Source organism: Aplidium turbinatum, chromosome 14 (assembly GCF_918807975.1).
Source record: "Aplidium turbinatum chromosome 14, kaAplTurb1.1, whole genome shotgun sequence".
In the NCBI taxonomy this organism is placed as follows: Eukaryota; Metazoa; Chordata; class Ascidiacea; order Aplousobranchia; family Polyclinidae; genus Aplidium; species Aplidium turbinatum.
Window position 1 is genome coordinate 6,545,957 of NC_137485.1, and position 21,004 is coordinate 6,566,960.

Below are 21,004 nucleotides of genomic sequence, written 5' to 3' on the forward strand. Positions count from 1 at the left end.
CTGCGTCAGTGATTCAAAGCCTCTACAAGTATGCGAAACTGCCAGGATTAAGCTCTGCAAGAAGCTTTCCCAGTCAGAGGATAAAGATTCAATCAATCAAATTTCCGAAAGTTGTTGTCTGTGAATTATGCCATTTATCAGGTGCCTCTGAACGGAAAGCTATTCTTGATGTGCGTTGCTCATGCGCACAATCCCAGTGCCTCTTGATGTTGCAGTTTTTTTGTTTGCAAAGTCAGGCACTTGACTAACTGAGCTATTGGGGGGGGGGGGGGTTATAAGTGCGGATGTCAAAGTGCTTAGGTTTAATCAAATACGTAGCAGTCAAGCCATAGGCGTAGCCAGGGGGAGCGAAAGGGGCCATGGCCCCCCCCAAATTTTTAAAGTTTGGTACCAAAGTTGAACACTTTGATGAAAATATAATAAAATTTGTAGAAATTTATAACGTTTTCCAAGACATCTGGCTATTAACACCCCCAAGGACTTGTTTTAGACACACAGAAAGACACCAATAAATTTTGCAAATTGTAAATCGCGCAAAATTTACTCGATTTACGCTTCTTTTAACTAATTTGTGGAAGCAATTTTAGAATGGCTTACTCTGTTGGGTTTTTGTGTAGCTGAGTTTTTGGTGTTCTCTAATTTTAGACACAGATTTTGCCTGTTCGTGTGTAAGAGTTACCTTTAAAAAGTTAATAGCTGTATATCTGCTAATAAATTTCATACAAATATTACCCTAAAAGTGTTTCCAGAAAGCGCTATAATCCATCATTTAAGTGTAATTTTGCAAAAATTTTCCGGGGGATCATGCCCCCGGACCCCCTAGAATACGCGTGCCTTCGGCACGCTCTAACCCCACCAGTTTTATTGCTTCTCTTGCTCAAGCCACCAAGATACCCCACTGCACACCAGGTGGCGATGTCTTGACTTAAATCACTTTGTTGTTCTCTTCAACTCATCAAATATTTGGCCGCCCCAAATTTTTTTCCTGGCTACGCCACTGAGTCAAGCGACTTACTCAATCAAATGATTGTAGCCTAACTATATTTGTTTTAATCCAACACAGGAATCTAACATTTTCAAAAACTATACTGTTGTACGTAGCCTAATATAGGCTAGTAATAGTTGCAGGCATGGAGGAAGCATTTTAACAGTAGGCTAGGTTGGCCCAGAGGCGCAGCTGTCAAAGTCAATCCAACTTCTGGGGGGCTCCGCCCCCCAGACCCCCATAACATTGTTGCATTCGTAATACTTCAAATCGTTTATTCTGTGGGCTACATTGTGTTTTCGTGATAGCCTTTCGTGCCAACAAGCAAAAATTTTCCATTTTCGGGCCCGATTTGGCCAAAAAAATTACAAAATTGTTAAATTGCTGTTTAGCGCTGTACAAAATATGGCGATGTACACACAAATAAAAAGGCAAGAATACACACACTTATAATAGGCTACCACCTGGGAGGCTGGGAGGAATAATCTGCAGCATTATTTACTAGGCTATAGCCTACAGTAGGTACGTGCATAACTGCATAATTATGTAATGATACCATTGTTTTAACCATAAAAACATAACTTAGAGCAGGGGTCACCTTTTTGTGTTTTTTGTTTGTTTGTTTATCTTTATCCTGCATTGCGGGAAAGCGGACTTGAGCGCTATGCATCGGTGTACGCCTTCCGACGTACACCTGACCCACGCTGCAGCCGACTGCAATGTCTGTTTCCGGTTGTCTACTTTACTTATGACTTAAATTTGGTACTACCCATTACTCGAAATCGATCACTAGGTAGAGGCAATTATCGTTAAGTTTCTTGCCCAGAGAAACAACAGCATGTGCGGGTGGCTGGAGTCGAACATGCAGGCTCTCGACTGCGAGCCCAACGCGCTAACCACTCGGCCACGGCTGCCTACTGGCGACCCAATGGCCGCATGCGGCTCGACACGCTGTTATGTGCGGCCCGCGGAAACTATCAGCGTACAAGTATAAGTTAACCAAAAATACTTTTCTTGAGGAGCTAAAGAGCATGAAGGCAAAAAATAGTTTCCGGGAAGCATATTTTCGCTTTGTATACGATTCCACAGACCGAACAATCAGATTGTAGTTCTAGGACTAAGCCATTAGGCCTCGCTGGTTGTGGCGATGCATTCAGTTAAATTTCTTTGTATCAATATCTTTCGAGAAAGACGATCAGAATAGGCTATCACGTGCTGAGTCACATGACTGAAATCAGCTGATTCGCGTAGGCTATACGTTTCGCAGAGTGGGTTTCGGTACCTACCACATTTCTAGTTCTGGGATCCTCGTAACCTGTATTTAGTTTTGGTTTCAGGTTGGAAGGAAAACCAGACAAACTTCCTCAGTGAAAAACCTTTGTTTGAAAACAAAGGAAGTAAAGATAACAAATGTAACGTTGCAAAGCCTTACAACAGTAGTTTTCAACCTTTTTGGTGGAACGGAAGCCAATGAAACATCCCAAAATTTCGAGGAACCCCTGTTCAATAATTTAATTGCTTTATGCAAAAAACATCATTTGATTAATAAAATTAAATTAAAATACTCATGTTCAGATTTATTTATGTACGGTACAATAAAAATAGCCTACAAACTGTGAAAAACCTAATAGACTACTGGCAAAACAAAATGATCTTTAACACGTTCCACCGATGTACATTGATTGATTGAATCTTTATCCACGGACTGGGAAAGCTTCTTGCAGAGCTTAATCCTGGCAGTTTCGCACACTTGTAGAGGCTTTGGATCACTGACGCAGGCCCGGTCACCGAGATTGACAGAGTGAAGTCTCCGATTGTTGAAGTCTTGTTGCCGGGGAACTGTTCCATCCATTAGATGCCGCTGAATGGAGAGCAGTCTTTAACGTGCGTTGCTCAAGCGCACACTCCGAGAGTCGAACCAGCGCCGCTTGATTTTGAAGCTTCTTCGTTCCAGAAGTTCGATTAAACTGTTTGAAAGAACTCCTTCTCCGATTAAACTGTTTGAAAGAACTCCTTGAAGCGAAGAAAACATGTCGACGAAATTTGGCGGGAAAGCAGAAAGTTAAAGGTAATCGCACCACAAGAAAACAACGAAAATTCGGGATCGCAGCGAACTTGTTAAAGTGTAGCAAATTTATTAATAGTGGCAAACCTAATCAATATTTGATTATATTTAAACAATATGCATATAATAATAAAATAGACTCTCGTATGTGAATGTAAACTTGCGGAACCCCTAGACTTAGGCTACTGATGGCGGAACCTTGGGGTTCCGCGGAACCCTGGTTGAAAACCACTGCTCTACAAGTATGCGAAACTACAAGGAATAACCTATTAAGGCTTTGTCAGTCCGAGAATAATGATTCAAAACCAACCAAACCAAACGTAAATTATGCAGCAGTGGCCGAGTGGTTAGCGCGTTGGGCTCGCAGTCGAGAGCCTGCATGTTCGACTCCAGCCACCCGCACTTGCTGTTGTTTCTCTGGGCAAGAAACTTTACGATAATTGCCTCTACCCAGTGATTGATTTTGAGTAATGGGTAATACCAAGTTTTATGTCATAAGCAGGGCCGGATTAACCAGTAGGCCCTGGAAAATTCGGCCCTCAATTTTTGTAAGGCTGATAGTGATACAGATCCAATACCAGTACAGTATAGTTTTTGCTTAAAAACGAATGACTGAGTCGAGTTAATACATATGAAGAGCCCATTTCCAAAACCGCGTAGGCGCCACGTTTACCGAAATTGAGTTTAGAGCTGGGCTTTTCAACCTGGGGGTCGCGAGCCGTTTTTCGGAGGTTCCCGAGGCGCTTGAATTCTAGTGTATTGTTTTCAATTCTTTTTTTGCCAGAAAAAATTAAAAACTGTGTTTTTTTTGCAATCGCCCATTCCTCTACTTGAGGTTATTACAATAGGCTGCAACCTGGTTCGTACCCTGAACAGTTCGTACTCTCAGTTCGTACCCTAAAAAGATCGAGAAAAAAATTAAAAAAAGCCGAAGTCGCTGATCGCAGTTTAATAGCACAAAGCCGAAGTCGCTGATCGGAGTTTCCGCAAACAACTCGAGGGTTAGGGTTTGCGGAAACTGCGGTTAGCGGAAACTGCGGAAAAATATTTGCGGAAACTGCGATCAGCGAGGGTTAGGGTTAGAGAGCATAGATTTCTCGATGGTTAGAGTTAGGGTAAGCGGAAACTGCGGTTAGCGGAAACTGCGGAAAAATGTTTGCGAAAACTGCAATTAGCGAGGGTTAGGGTTAGAGCATAGATAACTCTAAGGTTAGGGTAAGGGTTAGCGGAAACTGCGGTTAGCGGAAACTACGGAAAAATGTTTGCAAAAACTGCGATCAGTGAGCGTTAGGGTTAGAGCATAGATTAGTCTATGGTTAGGGCAGTGCCGGTCTTTGGGGTGTGCAAACCGTGCGATCGCACAGGGCCCGCAAATTAGGGGGCCCGCAATTTACTCAGAAAATGCAGTAATTTTGTCATTTCCAATGGAAAAATTCAACAAGTGAATTCAACAAAGGAATTAGCAACAAGAAAGACTCAATGGATGCAACCTATTTCGTCCCCTGAAAAGATCAAGAAAAAAAAACAACATGGCCGAAGTTGCTGATCGGAGTTGCCGCAAACATTTCAAATTTCTCTCGATCTTTTCAGGGGACGAAATTTGATTTTGTTAACGCCGATTTCAGGGTACGAAATCGGGGTACGAATTTTTCAGGGGACGAAATAGGTTGCATCTAGACTCAACATAGCTTTATTTCCAAAAAACGCCCAAGAATGCATGATCTTATTCTTTTGCTATGCCACCGGACAGGACCATTTTACAGTAGGATAATATTCATACCCAAATTTTGAACATGCTCTCAGAATGCCCCAAATTCAAAATAATATTTCAAAATTTTCTGGGGGAGGCCCCCCAGACCCCCCGCCGCTGGGTGTCAGGCTTCGCCGCCGACCGTCAAACCACCCCCTCCCCTTTCAAAATAGGCCTCCCCAGCTACGCTACTGAGTTGGATCATTGTCATTGGGGCCCGCAAATCATATTCCGCACAGGGCCCGAAATACCCTAAGACCGGCACTGGTTAGGGTTAACGGAAAGTGCAAAAAAAATTTTGCGGAAACTGCAATTGGCGAGGGTTAGCGTTAGGGTGAGGGTCAGGGATATCTACAATCCCTGGTGAGGGTTAGCGGAAACTGCGATCAGCGACTTCGGCTTTGTGCTATCTTTCTCTCGATCTTTTCAGGGGGGGAATTTTAAGATGTTTGCGGAAACAGCGATCAGCGACTTCCGCTTTTTAATTTTTTCTCTCGATCTTTTCAGGGTACGAATTGAGGGTACGAACTGTTCAGGGTACGAACTAGGTTGCATCCATTACAATATATTGTTTAAGCTCTCAGACATTGCAAAGGCTTTAACTATAGGAAAGCATTCGATATTTTTCACCAAGTTCTTGTAGGAATGTATAGGCCTACGGTACGTTGTTTTATGCAGACTAAACTTAACCAGTAGGCTACGGTAACAATGCTATGGTAAAAAAGCAAAATTATGTAGAATCCTATGCAAACTATAGATTTCTCAGTATCGTTTTCAATGCATTGAAAAAAATTAGTGTCGGCTATTTTGTTTGAAAGTTCTTTCAATAACAGGTGCACGCATTGACAAATTTAATATACTTAGTTAAAAATATGCAGCACCAACCATCTCACTGAAACTGATTTAAATAAATCCATAAAAGATTGCAATAAATTCAACCGGTGAAAGTGCGAAAACGTAGATTATTCTCATTATTTTTTTCTCTTATTGTCTAGCTAAGCTTGATAGAAAATGGAAATAACAATCGGAGGAAATGTAATAAAAGCCGTGATAACATCGCAAAAAACGTTTTTCGTTGAAGTTTACGTTGGAACAATAGTTTTATGGGGGGGGGGGCGCAATACTACATTGATTGCTCGAGGGGGTTGCGGTGGAAAAAAGGTTGAAAACTCCTGGTTTAGAGTGTCATTAGGTAAAGTATTATCATAGGTACCTACTATCCATTTCTTTCTTTCCAAAACCTGTTCCATCTGCTTCACTGATTGTGTTTGTTTTCAAAACCAATTATGCGCCATCAGTAGCCATTTTTCTGTTAAGTTTATGTTATTTTACAGTAAATAATTTCAATTTTATTTTTTATTTGTGTATTTTTATTACTTTTTGTAGCTTGGTTTGCAAAAATAGGCTCTTCTCTAGTAAACAGCCTTAGGCCTACAGTACCCTTAATCCGGCCCTGGTCATAAGTAGAGTAGACAACCGGAAACAGACATTGCCGTCGGCTGCAGCGTGAGTCAGGTGTAGGCCTACGTCGGAAGGCGTACACCAATGCATAGCGCTCAAGTCCGCTTTCCCGCAATGCAGGATAAACATATGAAAAACAAAAAACAAAACGTAACGTAATTGTATCGATACATTTTGTCTATTGGTTATGTGTTGAATTTATCGTATTTATTTCCAGGGCCGTTGAAAGAAAAATTTGGGCCCGGTACCAATAAGATTATCCGGCCCAAATCAAGGCAATTTTAAGAAAAATGCACTATATTCAAAGAATACGCGGTGGTTTTTTTAATTTTACAGGCCCCTTGGAAAGGTTATGGCCCCTAAAATCACGACGGACAGGATCCAAAAGTAGGCTACTCCTTGAATCCTACTGTTTGTTCCACGCCCCACTGATCGAATTCTTCCCACAAATTCACCCAAGTTTGTGTTTTGCCGCTTGAAAAGTTTTTTATTGGACTGCGCCCCTTTTTGGGCACTCACTGTTTATTTTTAGTAACAAATGCCACATCTGATAAGCAGAATAGTAAAACAAGCATGAAGTAACAACTCATTATATCAACAATGTTATGGAGATGTTATTGTTTGTTTTAATTACAAAAGGCCTACTGCTGCGCACACCAAAAATAACAATCTGCTTTTTCAAAGTTCACCCTTAACTATAGTTATAAACATAGAAAGGTTGCCATTTTTTCGTTTGTGTTTGCCCAACACTTAGCTGTGCAGTTTTTATGAGGCAACAAACAATATTTGTTGACACATAAAACACGATGTTACAACTACTGACAAATTCCTTATCTTTCAATAATTATAAAAAAAAAAATTAAACACGGTAGTCATGCCTACATGCTACATCAATAGCCACAGGTTGTACTGACCTGCTGCGCTCTTATCTTTTTGTTTCATTTAAGCTATTTATTGTCCATTCTTGTTTTTCTGCATCCTAAGAATGGGAGATAACTCCGGTGACTTTTTGGAGTTTATCTGCCATCCTAGAACAATGGTAAAAATTATTTTATTTTGAGTGACAGTGTAAACTTTTTATTAAAAAATGTTCAAAAAATTGTTCACATAAAACTGTTACTTTAAAAACTTGTCTCTTGAAACTTAGGCACGATAACTTATTCTGAGGCAGGTGAGTTTAAGCAATTCATATTGGACGATAGCAATTAATGCAAACTCACGAAATACTGCGATTTCTGAGAGCTAAGGTCCAGCTGTGATGTAGCCTACAATTTATATATTTGTCTTTAATATAGTATCTCCAGTAAACGGTGATTATTATTATTGATCCACTGATGAAGTTTGAGCCAGTCGAATCTCGACCATTGAATTAATCGATGAGCTTAATTGGTCCCAAAAAAGGTTCGCTGTTGTTGCCTCCAGTCCATTGTTAGACAATGGAAACAAATGGATGGAGTTTGAATTGAACAGCTACATTTTTATATTTATTTTTTATGCTTGTATGGTCTTTCTTGACGTTATATGCCTAACTGCCTATTACGAGTCGATTAGCAGAGCAAAAAGTTTGTGAATCGGAGGGAAAGGCTACACACACAAGACTTACCGTGGATATGTAGCAATAGGCCTACGCATGCACTGTAAAAATGAAGTAATGCGAAACCATTACGTTTTTAAAGAAATTCTTTATGTTTCTAGACTTAGTTTTGAACGTTCGCAATGTGAAGGTTATAATAAGATTGGTTATTGGTCTGGGTTCTATTTCCTGTCTGGTCACAGAATAAGATTTTTTCATTGGCACCGAATTTGTTTCTTGCAACAATGGTATGAATAAATCTTGTAGAATAAGCCTGATGTGTTCACATTGCGAGTATGATACGTCATTGAAAAGCCTGACGGCTTAATACTCGCAAAGTGCTCTCACTTAAACATGATAAACAAGTAGCCTGATGTTATTTGCACCGCATGGTGCTTCAGTGCCGATCCCTGTTAAACTATGTAGAGTTAATGTTTTTCACTTGAACCATGTTTAGTTAAAGCAAGAGGCTTTCTGCATATGATCCACACCCGGTTGTGAAAAAGTCACAACAAATAAAAAACATAACATTAATATTATTCTTGTAAAGTCAACTTAAAAAAACAAACATATCGTCACCCTCGTAACAAAACTGCCTAACTCACTTTTTGACAATTTTGAGATTTTCAGCCCAAGTCACTGGTTTTAACTTTAGTGATGCCTGGAAAAATGGTCAAGACGTTTCACACTCACTAAAAAGCACTGTAGGCTACTTTTTTTTGCAAAAATTCGTTAATAAAAACATTATCTTTGCGGAAGTTTTTTGTGGTTTTCTCAAAAGCTAAAAAAATGAGTTAGGCAGTTTTGTTATGAGGGTGACGATATGACAAACACATTAATTACTTTAAATAAGGCACCACGACGTTGAGCTTGACAAAAAGAAAAAAATACAGTATTATTACATAATTATTACGGTATTTAGAAACATACAGGTCTTTTGAATCGCATTACCTAATCGATTTTTGATAATGTTTGAATGTTAGTGAAGAAAATATTTGCAAAGCATAAAGATAATATAATTTACAAACATCTTTATCAGATGAGTTTGTTTGTTTTTATTCAAAGCTGATTGATGAGCACATAAAAGCAACAAAACAAACCCAGGAATACCTTTGTAACACACGTAATCGCCTACTAACAGCATCGTTTGAGCAATGCATAGCCCACAACACAGGTATTTTTACATTACGATCACCAACAACATTTAGACGTTTACCCACCCAATCCATGTAATCGTATGTTAGCTGCTAGCTTAAGCCGGTGTTACAGAAGAGAACTTAACCACAACAAATAATGTTGTCGTGGGAAGATTGCAAAGATAAACAATTAGGCCTACAGAGTAAAATAGATCACATTTAGATAAGAGCCCACAAAAGCTAGTAAGGTATGTAAAATTATATGGAAATCGAAACACAACAGGTAACCGTACCCAGTATTAATGCATCACTTACGGGTGGCTTTCTTTGATCTGCGGCTTAAATTTTAGTCTTCTGTATCATTCTTTTTATTCTTTATATACATTCTTGTAGAAATTGATACTCAACGTTTTCGAAAAGTTGAAACAGCTGACAAAATAATATATAAATGCAAAATTGACAAATATTCACATACCCTTTTATTTCAATGATACAACATTGCGAACACAAGCACATAAAGTTTTGCCGTACTTAAAAAAGGTAGGTAACAGTATAAATGCGAAAATAGATGAAGATTGGGCAGGGTACACAATACATATATCAGTAATTAAATACACATAAACGTTTTTCACTTTGTTTTACTTTTGCCCGATGAATAAGCAGTAAATATGACTTTCTTTTCAGTAAAGCAAGCGCAGTGGAATGATGTATAGTTTAAGCTACAGTATACCTTGCTAGCCCATTAAAAGCAGGCTAACGAAGGCAAAGACAACAGCTTCTACCGAGGCATTTTATCAACCCTGAGAGCTTGGTGATCTCCCTGACGAAATAAACGCATTCGCTGTTGATGCAGGAGAATAAGTGTTCCGTTCAAAATATGTAATAGAAGTTTCAAAACGGGCAATATTAAATTCCAGTATTAAATTGGAATTCTATTAAAAAAATTTCAGCCAGAGGACCCATATTAATGATGTCAGTCACCCAGGGGATAAACGTTCAACTTCTTCTTGAACATTATCTTTGATTTCATTGAGTAGATTGAATAAAAAGTTGAAGGCAAATGGTTTAATCATACATAGAATCAGCATAGCTTTTACACAATCTCAAGATGTGGATGAAAATGATGTTGACTAAAATTGTCATACGAACTTCGCCTATTTTTTAACTTATTTTCAAAAGATGCAACATCATAGCAAACAAACATTGCTTCATGTTAGACTAAACACAAACAACAGTATCGGGAATAGGTTGTTTTTTTGGAATACTGAAATTTGATCCAAATTTTCATTTGAGAGATTTGCCTCTTCGACACAAAAGTCGAAGCTGAACAATTTGTAAAATGCGACATTCGAAAATAGTTTGAAGTGATGCAACTAACAAGTTGTAGGATAATAATACATAAAAATGAAATAGCCATATAAAAATATACATATTTTTTATGAAAAAAAAGCATAATACGTCGCTGCACAAAACTAACCAAGAAACGACTAAAACCCGAGTTGATGACGTGAAACACGGCCAGTCACAAATCGTTTTCGGTTCAACTGGTGTTGCTCTATCTGAAAGTTGTAATGGCGACTGACATGGTACATACAGTGGTGGGATTTAGCCAGTTTGCAGGGTTCGAACAAAATCTACATAAAAATAAAAATGTTTGTACAGCCTGTACCTCGCCAATTTTTCTAGTGAACCTCATTTAATCACAGTACCCAAGGTTGCCATATGTGGCTAAGTTTGGTCAAATCAAACCGGTTGCTAACTAGATGGAATCCCACCACTGGGTATATACGTAGGAAAGCTACTGGTGGAGCAGATGCAAGGTGCAGTGAACTATTTTTGGTTTTATTTTTCAATGAAGTCCTCTAGTAATTACTTTACATTTACAACTTTTTGGGCTTGGTGCTACAGAATGAAAACAGCAAAAGTAGAAGGGGTTATGAACTTTAATTTCCCACTTCAGTAGCGATGATAAGGGGGTCCATAGGGTACTTATAGATCTGGGCCGAGATAATTTTAAGGGCCCGGATACTTTTCAAGGGGCTCTAGAAATTGAAAAAACCGCCGGGCATTCTTAGGATATAATGCATTTTTCTTAGAAGTGTTTTGATTTGAGGCCCGAAAATGAGGTACTGGGCCCAAATTATTCTTTCAACGGCCCTGCCCCACCCATTGAGTCTGGTATCAAGGTAATTGAATCAAAAGTAAGAAAAGTAATAATTTTTGTAATTTGTAATTTCATAAAAACAAGCACGTCCTTTTTTGCAGGTAGCCTATTACGAATGAAAATTGAGTATAGTTTCGAAGCACCGAAACTCAGCAGGTTGATAAACAATGATTATTATATCTTTTAGTATACCTTATCTGTTTTTACAAATGTGGCATCAATAGACGAAACAAGATCAACAATGGTGGAGGTGCTAGGATAACGAATCATTTAAAGTTCTTGCTTCTTGTAGTTGTAGAGCCTACTGAATGATGTAAATACTTAAAAAAATCCTAAATTTCAAACAATCATTCCATCATGAAGATGTGACATATGTCAAACCTCCAACAACAATCACAAAGACGTGTAAGGAACGAATAGTACGGTAAATAAATAGAACACTGAATGAACTGACAAAAAAGAAATTGAAACATATAGGATTGCAGTTGTTTGCAAAGGAATTTGTCAGTCGGGTAGCAGCATTATCAAAGTAACACACGAAACAAGGCAAATGTCAATTGATAACCAAACTTTGCTACCAACTTGTTTAGAAACAACTTTTCAGAAGTTGAGCTCTTCTCACAAACAGGTCTTTTGTTACGTCATCATCAACAACAAAAACATTTGTCACGTGACAATGGCAGATGCAAATGAAGATGAAGTTTGACATTTGCCTCTAAGTCTGTTCATGAGACTTTTTCTGCAACTTGAAGAAACGTAGACATATTTGTCTAAATCACTGCTTGAATTAATAAAATCAAATGTTTTTGAAGTTCTTTGTTCTAAAATTCGATTATTATTTATTAAGTTAATAGATCGAGTTTTTCTTTTTCTATTTGATTTTTTTCTGTGTATTCTCTGTGTTTCTGTTGATTTGTGTTTTTTGTTTTTGCTTTTTCTATGTCTACCATGTTTTCGATTTCTTCTTCGTTTTTTGTCCTTTTTCTTTCTTTTCCTTTGGCGTCTTTTGTGTTCTTCCTTTTCCCTCTGACAGCGTTGTCTTTTGCGTTTTTTCAGACCTTTGCAACGTTTTTTTTTTCGTTTTCTTTTTTTCCCATTTCCTTTACTTTTTCCGTTTTTCCGTTTAGAAGGTGACTTCACAGTGGCTTGCATCCTTGTGCTTGAGGAAGAAACTTCTGAAATACAAAGAAATTGATTGATTGCTGGAAGATAAACTTTTAAAAGTAAAAATTAGAAAGCGTTCTTTTCGAATCAAACTGTTGTAAATTTGCTTATAATCTTTTGTAAAAGACACACACAGCACGCGCAATGTCAAAACAGCTTCAAATTAAATATTTAAAACACAAAATTGCTTCATCCAATTTTAATCTTTTAATTTAATGGAGGTTCAATTTCATAATTCGTAAAATAAGCAACGATAAAAAGCATATTAAAGTAGCTCTAGGATTGATTAATTAAGCAGTAGTACACGGAAAGGCAAAAAAGGCAATCTTCACGGAAAGGCAATCTTCACGTTCACCTTCAGACACTTCAAGTGCCTTGCCAAAGACACAGCCAAATGCTCTTGAGCGGTGTCAAACCGCCGCTTTTTTCTAGCGTCTTAACGGGGTTTTAACCACTCAGCTCTACATTCTGCAGTTGACAAATTTAATTATCTCTAAGCCATGTTTTCTCTTGCACTCACTTTATGTCTAGATTTTTTGGAAGAGCAATAAATCATGCAAAGGAAAAATGCAGCTAGAACAAAGAATACTGTACTAACAACTTGGATTAAAAATATATTTAATTGTAGCCTACTCGTACCTGATGATGACGTTGTTGAAAGAGTTGCATCACGTGATGTAACTACACCGCTTGTAGTTGTAGTTGGAGGCCTTTTTGTAGTTGTTGTGATGTGAAATCTCGGTCTTTTATCTTTCAATTGACTTCGGAGAGTCTTGCTGTGCGTTTCAATTTCGCGAAAAAGGAAATGTGTGCTTTTAGGTTTGTCAGACATTATCCTCGTCAGAATGGGTACTCCGTTTTCATCAAAAGCAATGTAAGACTTGTGAATGGATTTATAAGCATCATGGGAGTGGGAGTGGTATATTTGAACGAATTCGGTATTGGGATCACTGCCATCTGTCTGCAAAGCAATAAGTTGCTTGAAAGTCACTTGATTAACTTGACATGGTCACGAGTGCTATCAACACCAAACGAATTTTGCAAGCTTGTAAAACAGTTCTGAGCTCTCACAACAATATACAGTAAAGAAGTAGACTGTGCAGTGTACATCATATGCTACCATTGAGGTGAATTTACAATTTAGGGCCGGAACGAGGCGTCAAATTTGTCAAAATGGGCCGAGTTTCTAAATACGATTTCGTACGAATACAAAAAGAAAGGGAATATTTGGTTTATGTAGCTTGCAAGCTACTGGAATTTTACCACCTTTTCTTTTGTAAGTTACGCTTCTGCTTAGCGCTCAAGCATATAATTCAGGAAGTGTGTGTTGAAACAGTGAACTAAACTTGTGTATACTTGCGAGCACCAGAGTTTCCACTAAACCAGAACTCTATAGGAAAATGAACAACGTAAAAATTACATGTTTTTTCTTGGGGTAAGGTGCACGTGTCCAAGTGACCCCTAAATCCGCTACTGCAGGAAGGTAATAGCCTAACAATAGTAGCCTACATGTATAATAATAATAATCATAAAATAATAGAATTATTGGGAAAATTAAATCTTGGAAGATCTTAAACAAACCATCGAATTTAGTTGTCAAGAAAATGAAATATCTTCTAACAGGTGTCAAACCCACAACAATGCTTGATATGAACGACTCGGTTACATGTCTTGTAATGCAAAGGAATTTATTTTCTCACGAATTTTATTTTCGTGTGAAAATAAATTCCTTTCATCATCATCATAATCCATCGTCGGTTTATTCCCCACTAGTGGGGGTGGCCGATTGTTTCCGCGCAGCAATTGTCTTAATCCCTTTTCTCCATTTCACCCTGTCCCTTGCATCTTCCTCCTTCAGTCCGACTTTTTTAAACTCATCCTTCACTTGTTGTTTCCACGTTCTTCTTGGACGACCGCGTTTCCTCTTCCCATCCACCTTTAGATCTAGTGCCTTTCTAAGAAAACTTCCTTCCTCCCTCCTTATCACATGTCCATACCATCTTACTCCATTTGCCTTTGTATTCGTATTCATTTGACTACCTTTGTATTCGAATTTAATTGTAACCGAAATTTACAGTACAGCAAAGAAAATTAGATTTTACTAATTCTTGTTCGTCTTCGATTGTTTTGTCTGAACAGGGTATCGATGACGTCTCACGAATATACACTCCAAGTTTATTTTTTAATGAATACTACATGACTACGAGATGAAAAATCACTTACTGTGGCATACAAATAACCATCTGAGTTCATTGCAAGATAAAAGCCTGTCCATTCCCCTTTGAGTTTAAAAATAATTTCTGTTTCGTTGTGATTTTGTGTGGTCTTATGTTCGACTGTTTTTGCCTTGATGATACCTGCGTAGAAAGTAAATAAACAGTGAAGCAAGAATTAAACTGAAAGGAAACAGCTGTTTAATTCTGCAAGTGCGGACAATCTGATACGTTTCAAACAAATCGATTTTGTAAAAGTGATTGGCAAATTCTGTTCCCATGGTTTGAGGGCAAGATCGAATGTTTAAAAAGGAAATGGCAACCCGAACTGTTCAAACATTCTCCGCCCCTCCTACAGTGTCACGTGACTACAGTATCAACATCAAAACCCTTAGAACTGCCCAAATCATTGCAAACATGGCGTAGATATCGAATGACCACAGAACAGCTGTCAACTTTGCATTCGACTGCATAAATTAGTATTTCTTGTGTGTTACGTATTAGATTACGGCATGGGACATGTTTGTTCTAGGCTGCTGTACAAGTTGGTTTTGAATTTTAATTTATAACGCAATACAAAATATTTTGAAGACTTCCTCTAATGGCTAGTGAAAATTGCTTAGGCTTTAGCTTAGAGGCGCAATGATACATATAACTAATATTCTTATCTGTGTGTCATAACACTATATAATGCTTTTGTACTACAATTTCAAAGCTGTAAAAACAACCTTAAAATCCCAATTTAATTTCGCAAAACGACAATCAATTGAACTTCGACTGCTACGCGATGGCACCACCCATCCAGCCAATCAATTCCTTTTGCATTATTGCAACGTCTGCAGACGTTGAATGTGGTAAAAAAGCATTGCCTTACCGGGTGAGAGATCATATCACCGCAAAGCCCTTGAAGTTTGTGAAGGCAATTTTTAGCCATGGGAAAACTTGTGTTTACGCTATCTCACAAAACACAAAACAACGAAAAAGAAAAGTGATATTGCAGAGCTGATTTTATTTACGTTGTGGTTGCTTCTCTACACCAGAGATCAACACTTTCACCTTTCATCCAAGATCTTTATTTAAACCTGACGTAGTTAAGCCAAATTCTTTATTCAATGAAAAATTACAAGGTCTTGGTCGGCGTTTACGTACAATCTCAAGTAAAAACTTTGTGCTTTAATTTTAAGCTACTTTTTCAGCTTTCTCAAACATTCAACAAAAGTTTAAAAAATATTCAAGGTTTGACAAACCATTAAATCACCCACGCATGTAGATGAACATTTTGATTAAAATAATCTCCGGTGAAATCATCTGGGTAATCTAAGTAGGCAACTTTAGGTTTCTACCATGCAATGAATGCAACTAAAGCCAATATTCAGCTTTATCAGCCGCAATTTTTAAAGATTCTCTTCACCCAGGGTTTGCTTAGACCAGGGTTCTGTTTTAGAAAGGGACAAGGGAGGCACGGTATTCCTGAAAGCTTAGATAAACATACAGACCAATTATTGTCAAGTACCGGTATGCTGGACGTACAAAAGACGTTAAAAACGTCATAAAAGTCTACGTGACGTTTCGCCACTGGTTTTGAAGGTTCGCAAACTGATTATGAATTGGGAATAAAAACAAAACTTTTTCGAACACAGTCGGAATGGTGTGTACAGGCAGTACAATAAACGTGCACAATGGCATACTTACCATCTCATGCGATCAAATTGGTACAAAAAACATTTAAGCATAATAATTTTCGAGCTAAAGTTTACCGTGGGCTGCAAAGGTGCGCTTAACTTAAACACTCATGCCACTTTTAACAAAATCTTCATATTTCAGCGAACAAAGGCTTTAAATTTACAGGCCGACATCACACACTTAAGCGTAAGTTATTGAAATGTATTCAGACGACACACACTTCAAAGTATTACTTAGTTTTAAGTCGATATGTAGTGTGAACCACTCACAAGATACTTCATTAGCTGAAGCACTCCCTGGCCAGGTGAAACGATGTCGTATGTCATAGACATGGGTGTTATGACGATAAAAATGTAACCATTGGCTGTGGCTTAACGATTGCCGTGCTAATAAACAGTAAGCAATTGAAACTTGAAAAACACTAGGATAACGCTTTTTTATACGTCAACAAAACATACTCATAAAGAAACGTCGAAAAAAAATCATTTTTATTTTCATCAATTCTATCTGACTTCACTTAAAGCACAAAATTTTTAAACCGCGCGCTTCGAGCCTTTACGATAAAAACACCAGAAAAGCTGGTGACAGATTTTAAGAACGAAAAGTGATACTTTGAACCCAATATAGAGTGACAAAAATACAAAGCCGCTTGTGATCAAAGCACACACCAGTTTATGACATGTCTGAAACCGTCGCCGGTTAAAGCGAAGCCCAAGACTTCTGATTCACATTGAGTGGGAAATACAGTTTTGTAATCGTAGTAAAGGTCATGTAGATGGTTTTTCGCAACGTCTTGCGATTAATCATAAACGACATTCCAAAGTAAATTCCAAAAACCTTTGATTTGATCAATGCCTTGCTTACTTTTTGTATCAACAAAATACTTTTTTATATCATTGCAAATCATGCTTGTTGCATACAGAATAACAATTGATCTGGGTAGCCTTCTACTCGGCGTAATGGAGTCAGCAACATTTTTTCAATGCTGATTGAGAAAAAATAAGTTTACTGATATGTTACTTCACAGCATTTTTAATTTGATTCACTGAAACCGAAGTTACATTTATAGGCTGCTTATTCAAAACTGTTTTTAGCTAATTCCAATCGGCAATCAATTGCTGTTAGATGGAATATTTGTGGCCATGAAGCATAACTCCTTCAGGCCAGCAAAATGAAATAAACAGACGTTTTAGTCAATCAATGAGTGCCCTTCAAACAATGGGTACCTCATATGAATTTTTTTTAATAAACTGTAAAAATACCAAGAATGGTAAAAGATAATATGATTATTTACTTTATGACTTCACAATTATTTGAAGAAAAGATTAATTTAGTTTTGTTATGTATTTTTTCAAAACTTCTCATAATCTAGACAGCAAAAGTGATCTAATTACTTTTACATTGTTTCAACGTCTTCATTGATCAATGTAAAAGCAGCTAATTTTCGAAACTGAAATAAATGTGAGACATGTTCATAAAGAAAACATAAACATTGTGCAACAAGAAATATAAGTCCAATCAATTTTCACAAATTGCCGGAAAGTATTGACCATTTGCAATGCCACACATAGTCGCCAACCTCGCAACAAATGGTCAACATGCTTTCAATGCGATTATGATCGAAGACCTTGGTCGTCTATCAAAAATAAACTGCTATGACGTGGTTTACGTAAGAGTTCGGAGAAGCGAAGAGGTACCACAGTAGCTGTCGGTCTCTCATGCAAAAGGAAATTCGCTGCTGAATAGTTTCTAACTATTCGCTTATGCAATCTATTGAAAGCTTTGAATGAAAGAATTTCTCACGTGCCAGATAACCTGATATTATCTTCAAATTTTGCGATAGTTTATTTGGGACAGTTGATCCAATGAGCCGAGGCCAACGTGTTTCACCTTATAACACATACCAGGTCATACTTATTGCAGACGATCATTTTCGACCCTTCAGGCTAAATTTCAAGTCGGCTCTATGAGCAAAATGTTATCGCAGAACATAACGTGATTGTCGATGTTATATTGTCGAAATGGACTTCACGACAACAGATTGGTGATTAGTATGGGCACAAATTAAGGCCCAACAAAGGTGATTTCCCACCATTTTAGGAGTCTTGTATTCCTTACCTTTACTAACCCAGAGTTGCATTTTTGATTACGTACAATATATTTTTTTAAATACTGACAAGAAATTTAAATTCTCCAACGTTCGAATGCACTGAGACTAAGTCAGGGCTTTTCAAACTTATTTTTATTATGAGGCCCAGTTTCAAAATATACTGTTTCTATGCCACCCCTTGGTGGCAGTTCACAATGTAGACTTACTTTTAATTTGATTGGCGGCCCTTAAGTTGCGATTTGCGATCCCGCTTGGGGTCGCGACCCAAAGTTTGGGAGACAAGCCCTGAAGTAAGTCACCCTACTGTCGCAGTCAATCGATATCACAATCACCAATATGTTCTCACAAATGCTGCAAATTTCAAATTGCTAGTTTCGTAGGTTGGTGGCGTGATATCACCTTGATCCAAACTACATTACTCCCAATGCTCTGGAATTTGCTTTTGGTGACAAACAAAACTTGTTATTTGTCCAAAAGCAAGGCAAGCTACAGATTCAAGCTGTTTATCAGAAGCTGTGACTCAAATGGTGGTTGATTTATCACGGATTGTATATAATTATGTAGCCGTTATCAGTTTCAGCAACTTTGTGATATTTATCTCGACGTTAAACCAATATCTGGTTTCACATAATTATACTTAAAGCACGGCGTATACCTATCGTAAGTTTTGTAAACGTTGCAACGTAGACTAATATAGGGCAAACTTAAAGCAAAAAATGATGGACACGTTATTTTGGCAACACTAATTAATCAGATTAGGCTATTTTCCTATCGCTGTCTGGAATTGTAACGTAGCAAAAGAACGTAATCATAAAGAAATTTTATTGCTTGCTACTGTGTGAATTAGTGACGCAACTAGAAAGAAAAATTTAGGGGGCAATGAAAACGTTTTGGGGGGGGGGGGGATATTTTAATATTCGAAATAAAGAGCTTGTTTAAAATTATAGCTACTGAGGGCAGGCAAACATTTATAAAGCGTCATTCAACTTACACTAAAATGTCATTAAAACGTAATTACATTAAAACACATTTTAACGGGTAAGATAAAATATTGGGGATCAATTGCTTTCCCCAGAAACTTGTAGATCAGAATCCACATTTACAGAATCATTTAATATAAAACAACTTTTAAATCAAATAATGCAAAAATAAACTTTCGCACTTACAAAACACATCAAGGTTTGCTTTTAGGACTGTATGGATTTTTCCTTCCCCAGAAATACGAAGAAATCTTCCGTAGTCGTGGTACATCAGTTGCAGTTCGTCTTTTAATTTGGGGTTCAATTCTTGTGCCGGTGCACGATTTGTTAAGGTGTCCCAAGTCAGGGGTATTTCGTTAGCACCCCGTTTGACACGATTTGAAGTGGGGCTAGACGACTTCAATTTTTTGGCCAGGTTGATAAACCATTGACAAAAAGTACCGGTAATTGAAGATTTAACTGACAATTTATTTCCAGAAGTAACAACTTTTTTTGACTTTTGCAAAGAAAACAGTTGCTCAGAAGGATAGCTCAAAAGGTCGGCGAAAGTTCTTGACTCTTGCTCAGAGAATCTTGAATCGTCGAACCGCAAAAGCATTTTCTGTAATAACTTTAATTTTGTTTTCGGTTTAAAATTAGTTTGGGACTTTTGAAGTAAAGAGTTTCGCTCGTTGAAAAAAAACAGTGGTTTCACATTTTTTGTAAGTTTAGCGTTCGACAAAGTTTGTGATGTCACAGTCGAAACATTGTTACTGAGACTTCTGGAATGTTCGTTTCTTAAACGTTGCTGCATTGGCTTGTTTGAAGACGTCAACAGCTCTGAATAAACATTTATAATACTTTCAATCGATTCAAAATCCTTTCGCTGTCTAACATGTTTAAAGTCTTTGTTTTCTCTGTTCTGTTGCGATGTCAACGCTTGCCTTTGACCAATTGTGACGTCACGTGATGATGAAAAAAAGTTGGTGGAATCCAAATCCAGCTGGCCAGATGAAGGAATGCTTAAACAGGAAATAATTCGGATTGCATTTGCCATAACAGACAAAAGAATCCAGTGCACAACAGCACTCATTATGTTCACAGCAGCAGGCGAAGTGTGCCAGAGAACAGTTGCTTTAATTTGAAGAACTCTTTGAACAAGGCTAATCAAATCTCGACAAAAAATATAACTCTCTTGTTAAACAAAAATCACCCATTTTCGAAGCGGGCGGCTAAGTGTGTACAAATAATAAAACTGCAATAAAAAATAGTGTATTTGTTATTGCTGTATCCGTATGGCTCGAAAACACCAATCCTAGTCCGTAAAAAATGCTTCAACTTATAAACTAATATGCTATAACAATGTAAGTGTGATACAGTACCACTAAAACACAACTTTTAGGTTATTTTTAACACAGACAAAAAACAGTTCAATTTATACGAAGGAACTTTCAACTTGAATCAGTAATAAACCTGTCAATGCTTGTGTAGCTAGTTTCGAGACATTGTTGACTTCTCTAAAAATGGACTTAGATGAAAACCTATTGTTAGGTTAACCTTGACGCAGTCCAACTATAAAGTTACCTTTGAATTGATACATTGTTTAAACTTCAAAAGTCTGCTATAGTTATCGGCAAGACAAATGTCAGGTTTAGTTTCGTCGCTAACTAATGCTGTAGATTTGTTTCTTATTTTTTTTTAATCTAATTTGTTTGAATGTTAATTTACCTTGTAATCTTGT

At 37.5% G+C, this 21,004-nt stretch overlaps 1 protein-coding gene across 2 annotated transcripts; it reads right to left on the reverse strand.

Moving 5' to 3' along the window:
- Positions 1-9,409: 9,409 nt before the first annotated feature.
- LOC145783330 (uncharacterized) lies at positions 9,410-20,072 on the reverse strand. Of its 2 annotated transcripts, none has more exons than XM_082595175.1 (4): positions 19,471-20,072; positions 14,522-14,655; positions 12,938-13,259; positions 9,410-12,309 (listed from the first exon to the last, which is right to left on the reverse strand). In XM_082595175.1, exons 1-4 carry the CDS (start codon positions 19,880-19,882, stop codon positions 11,801-11,803), a joined length of 1,377 nt encoding a protein of 458 aa, XP_082451301.1. In that variant the 5' UTR covers positions 19,883-20,072; the 3' UTR covers positions 9,410-11,800. The 2 variants fall into 2 exon arrangements, with proteins under 2 accessions (XP_082451301.1, XP_082451302.1); XM_082595176.1 differs by lacking the exon at positions 19,471-20,072 and adding an exon at positions 18,313-18,404.
- Between the last annotated feature and the right edge of the window lie 932 nt (positions 20,073-21,004).

Coding starts and splice junctions, on each gene's coding strand:
- LOC145783330 (XM_082595175.1), bottom strand. CDS start 19,882: ATGCTTTTGCGGTTCGACGATTCAAGATTCTCTGAGCAAGAGTCAAGA. Junction 13,260..14,521: donor ATGGTTATTTGTATGCCACA/GTAAGTGATTTT, acceptor ATTGCTTTGCAG/ACAGATGGCAGTGATCCCAA. Junction 12,310..12,937: donor TTCAACAACGTCATCATCAG/GTACGAGTAGGC, acceptor TTTGTATTTCAG/AAGTTTCTTCCTCAAGCACA.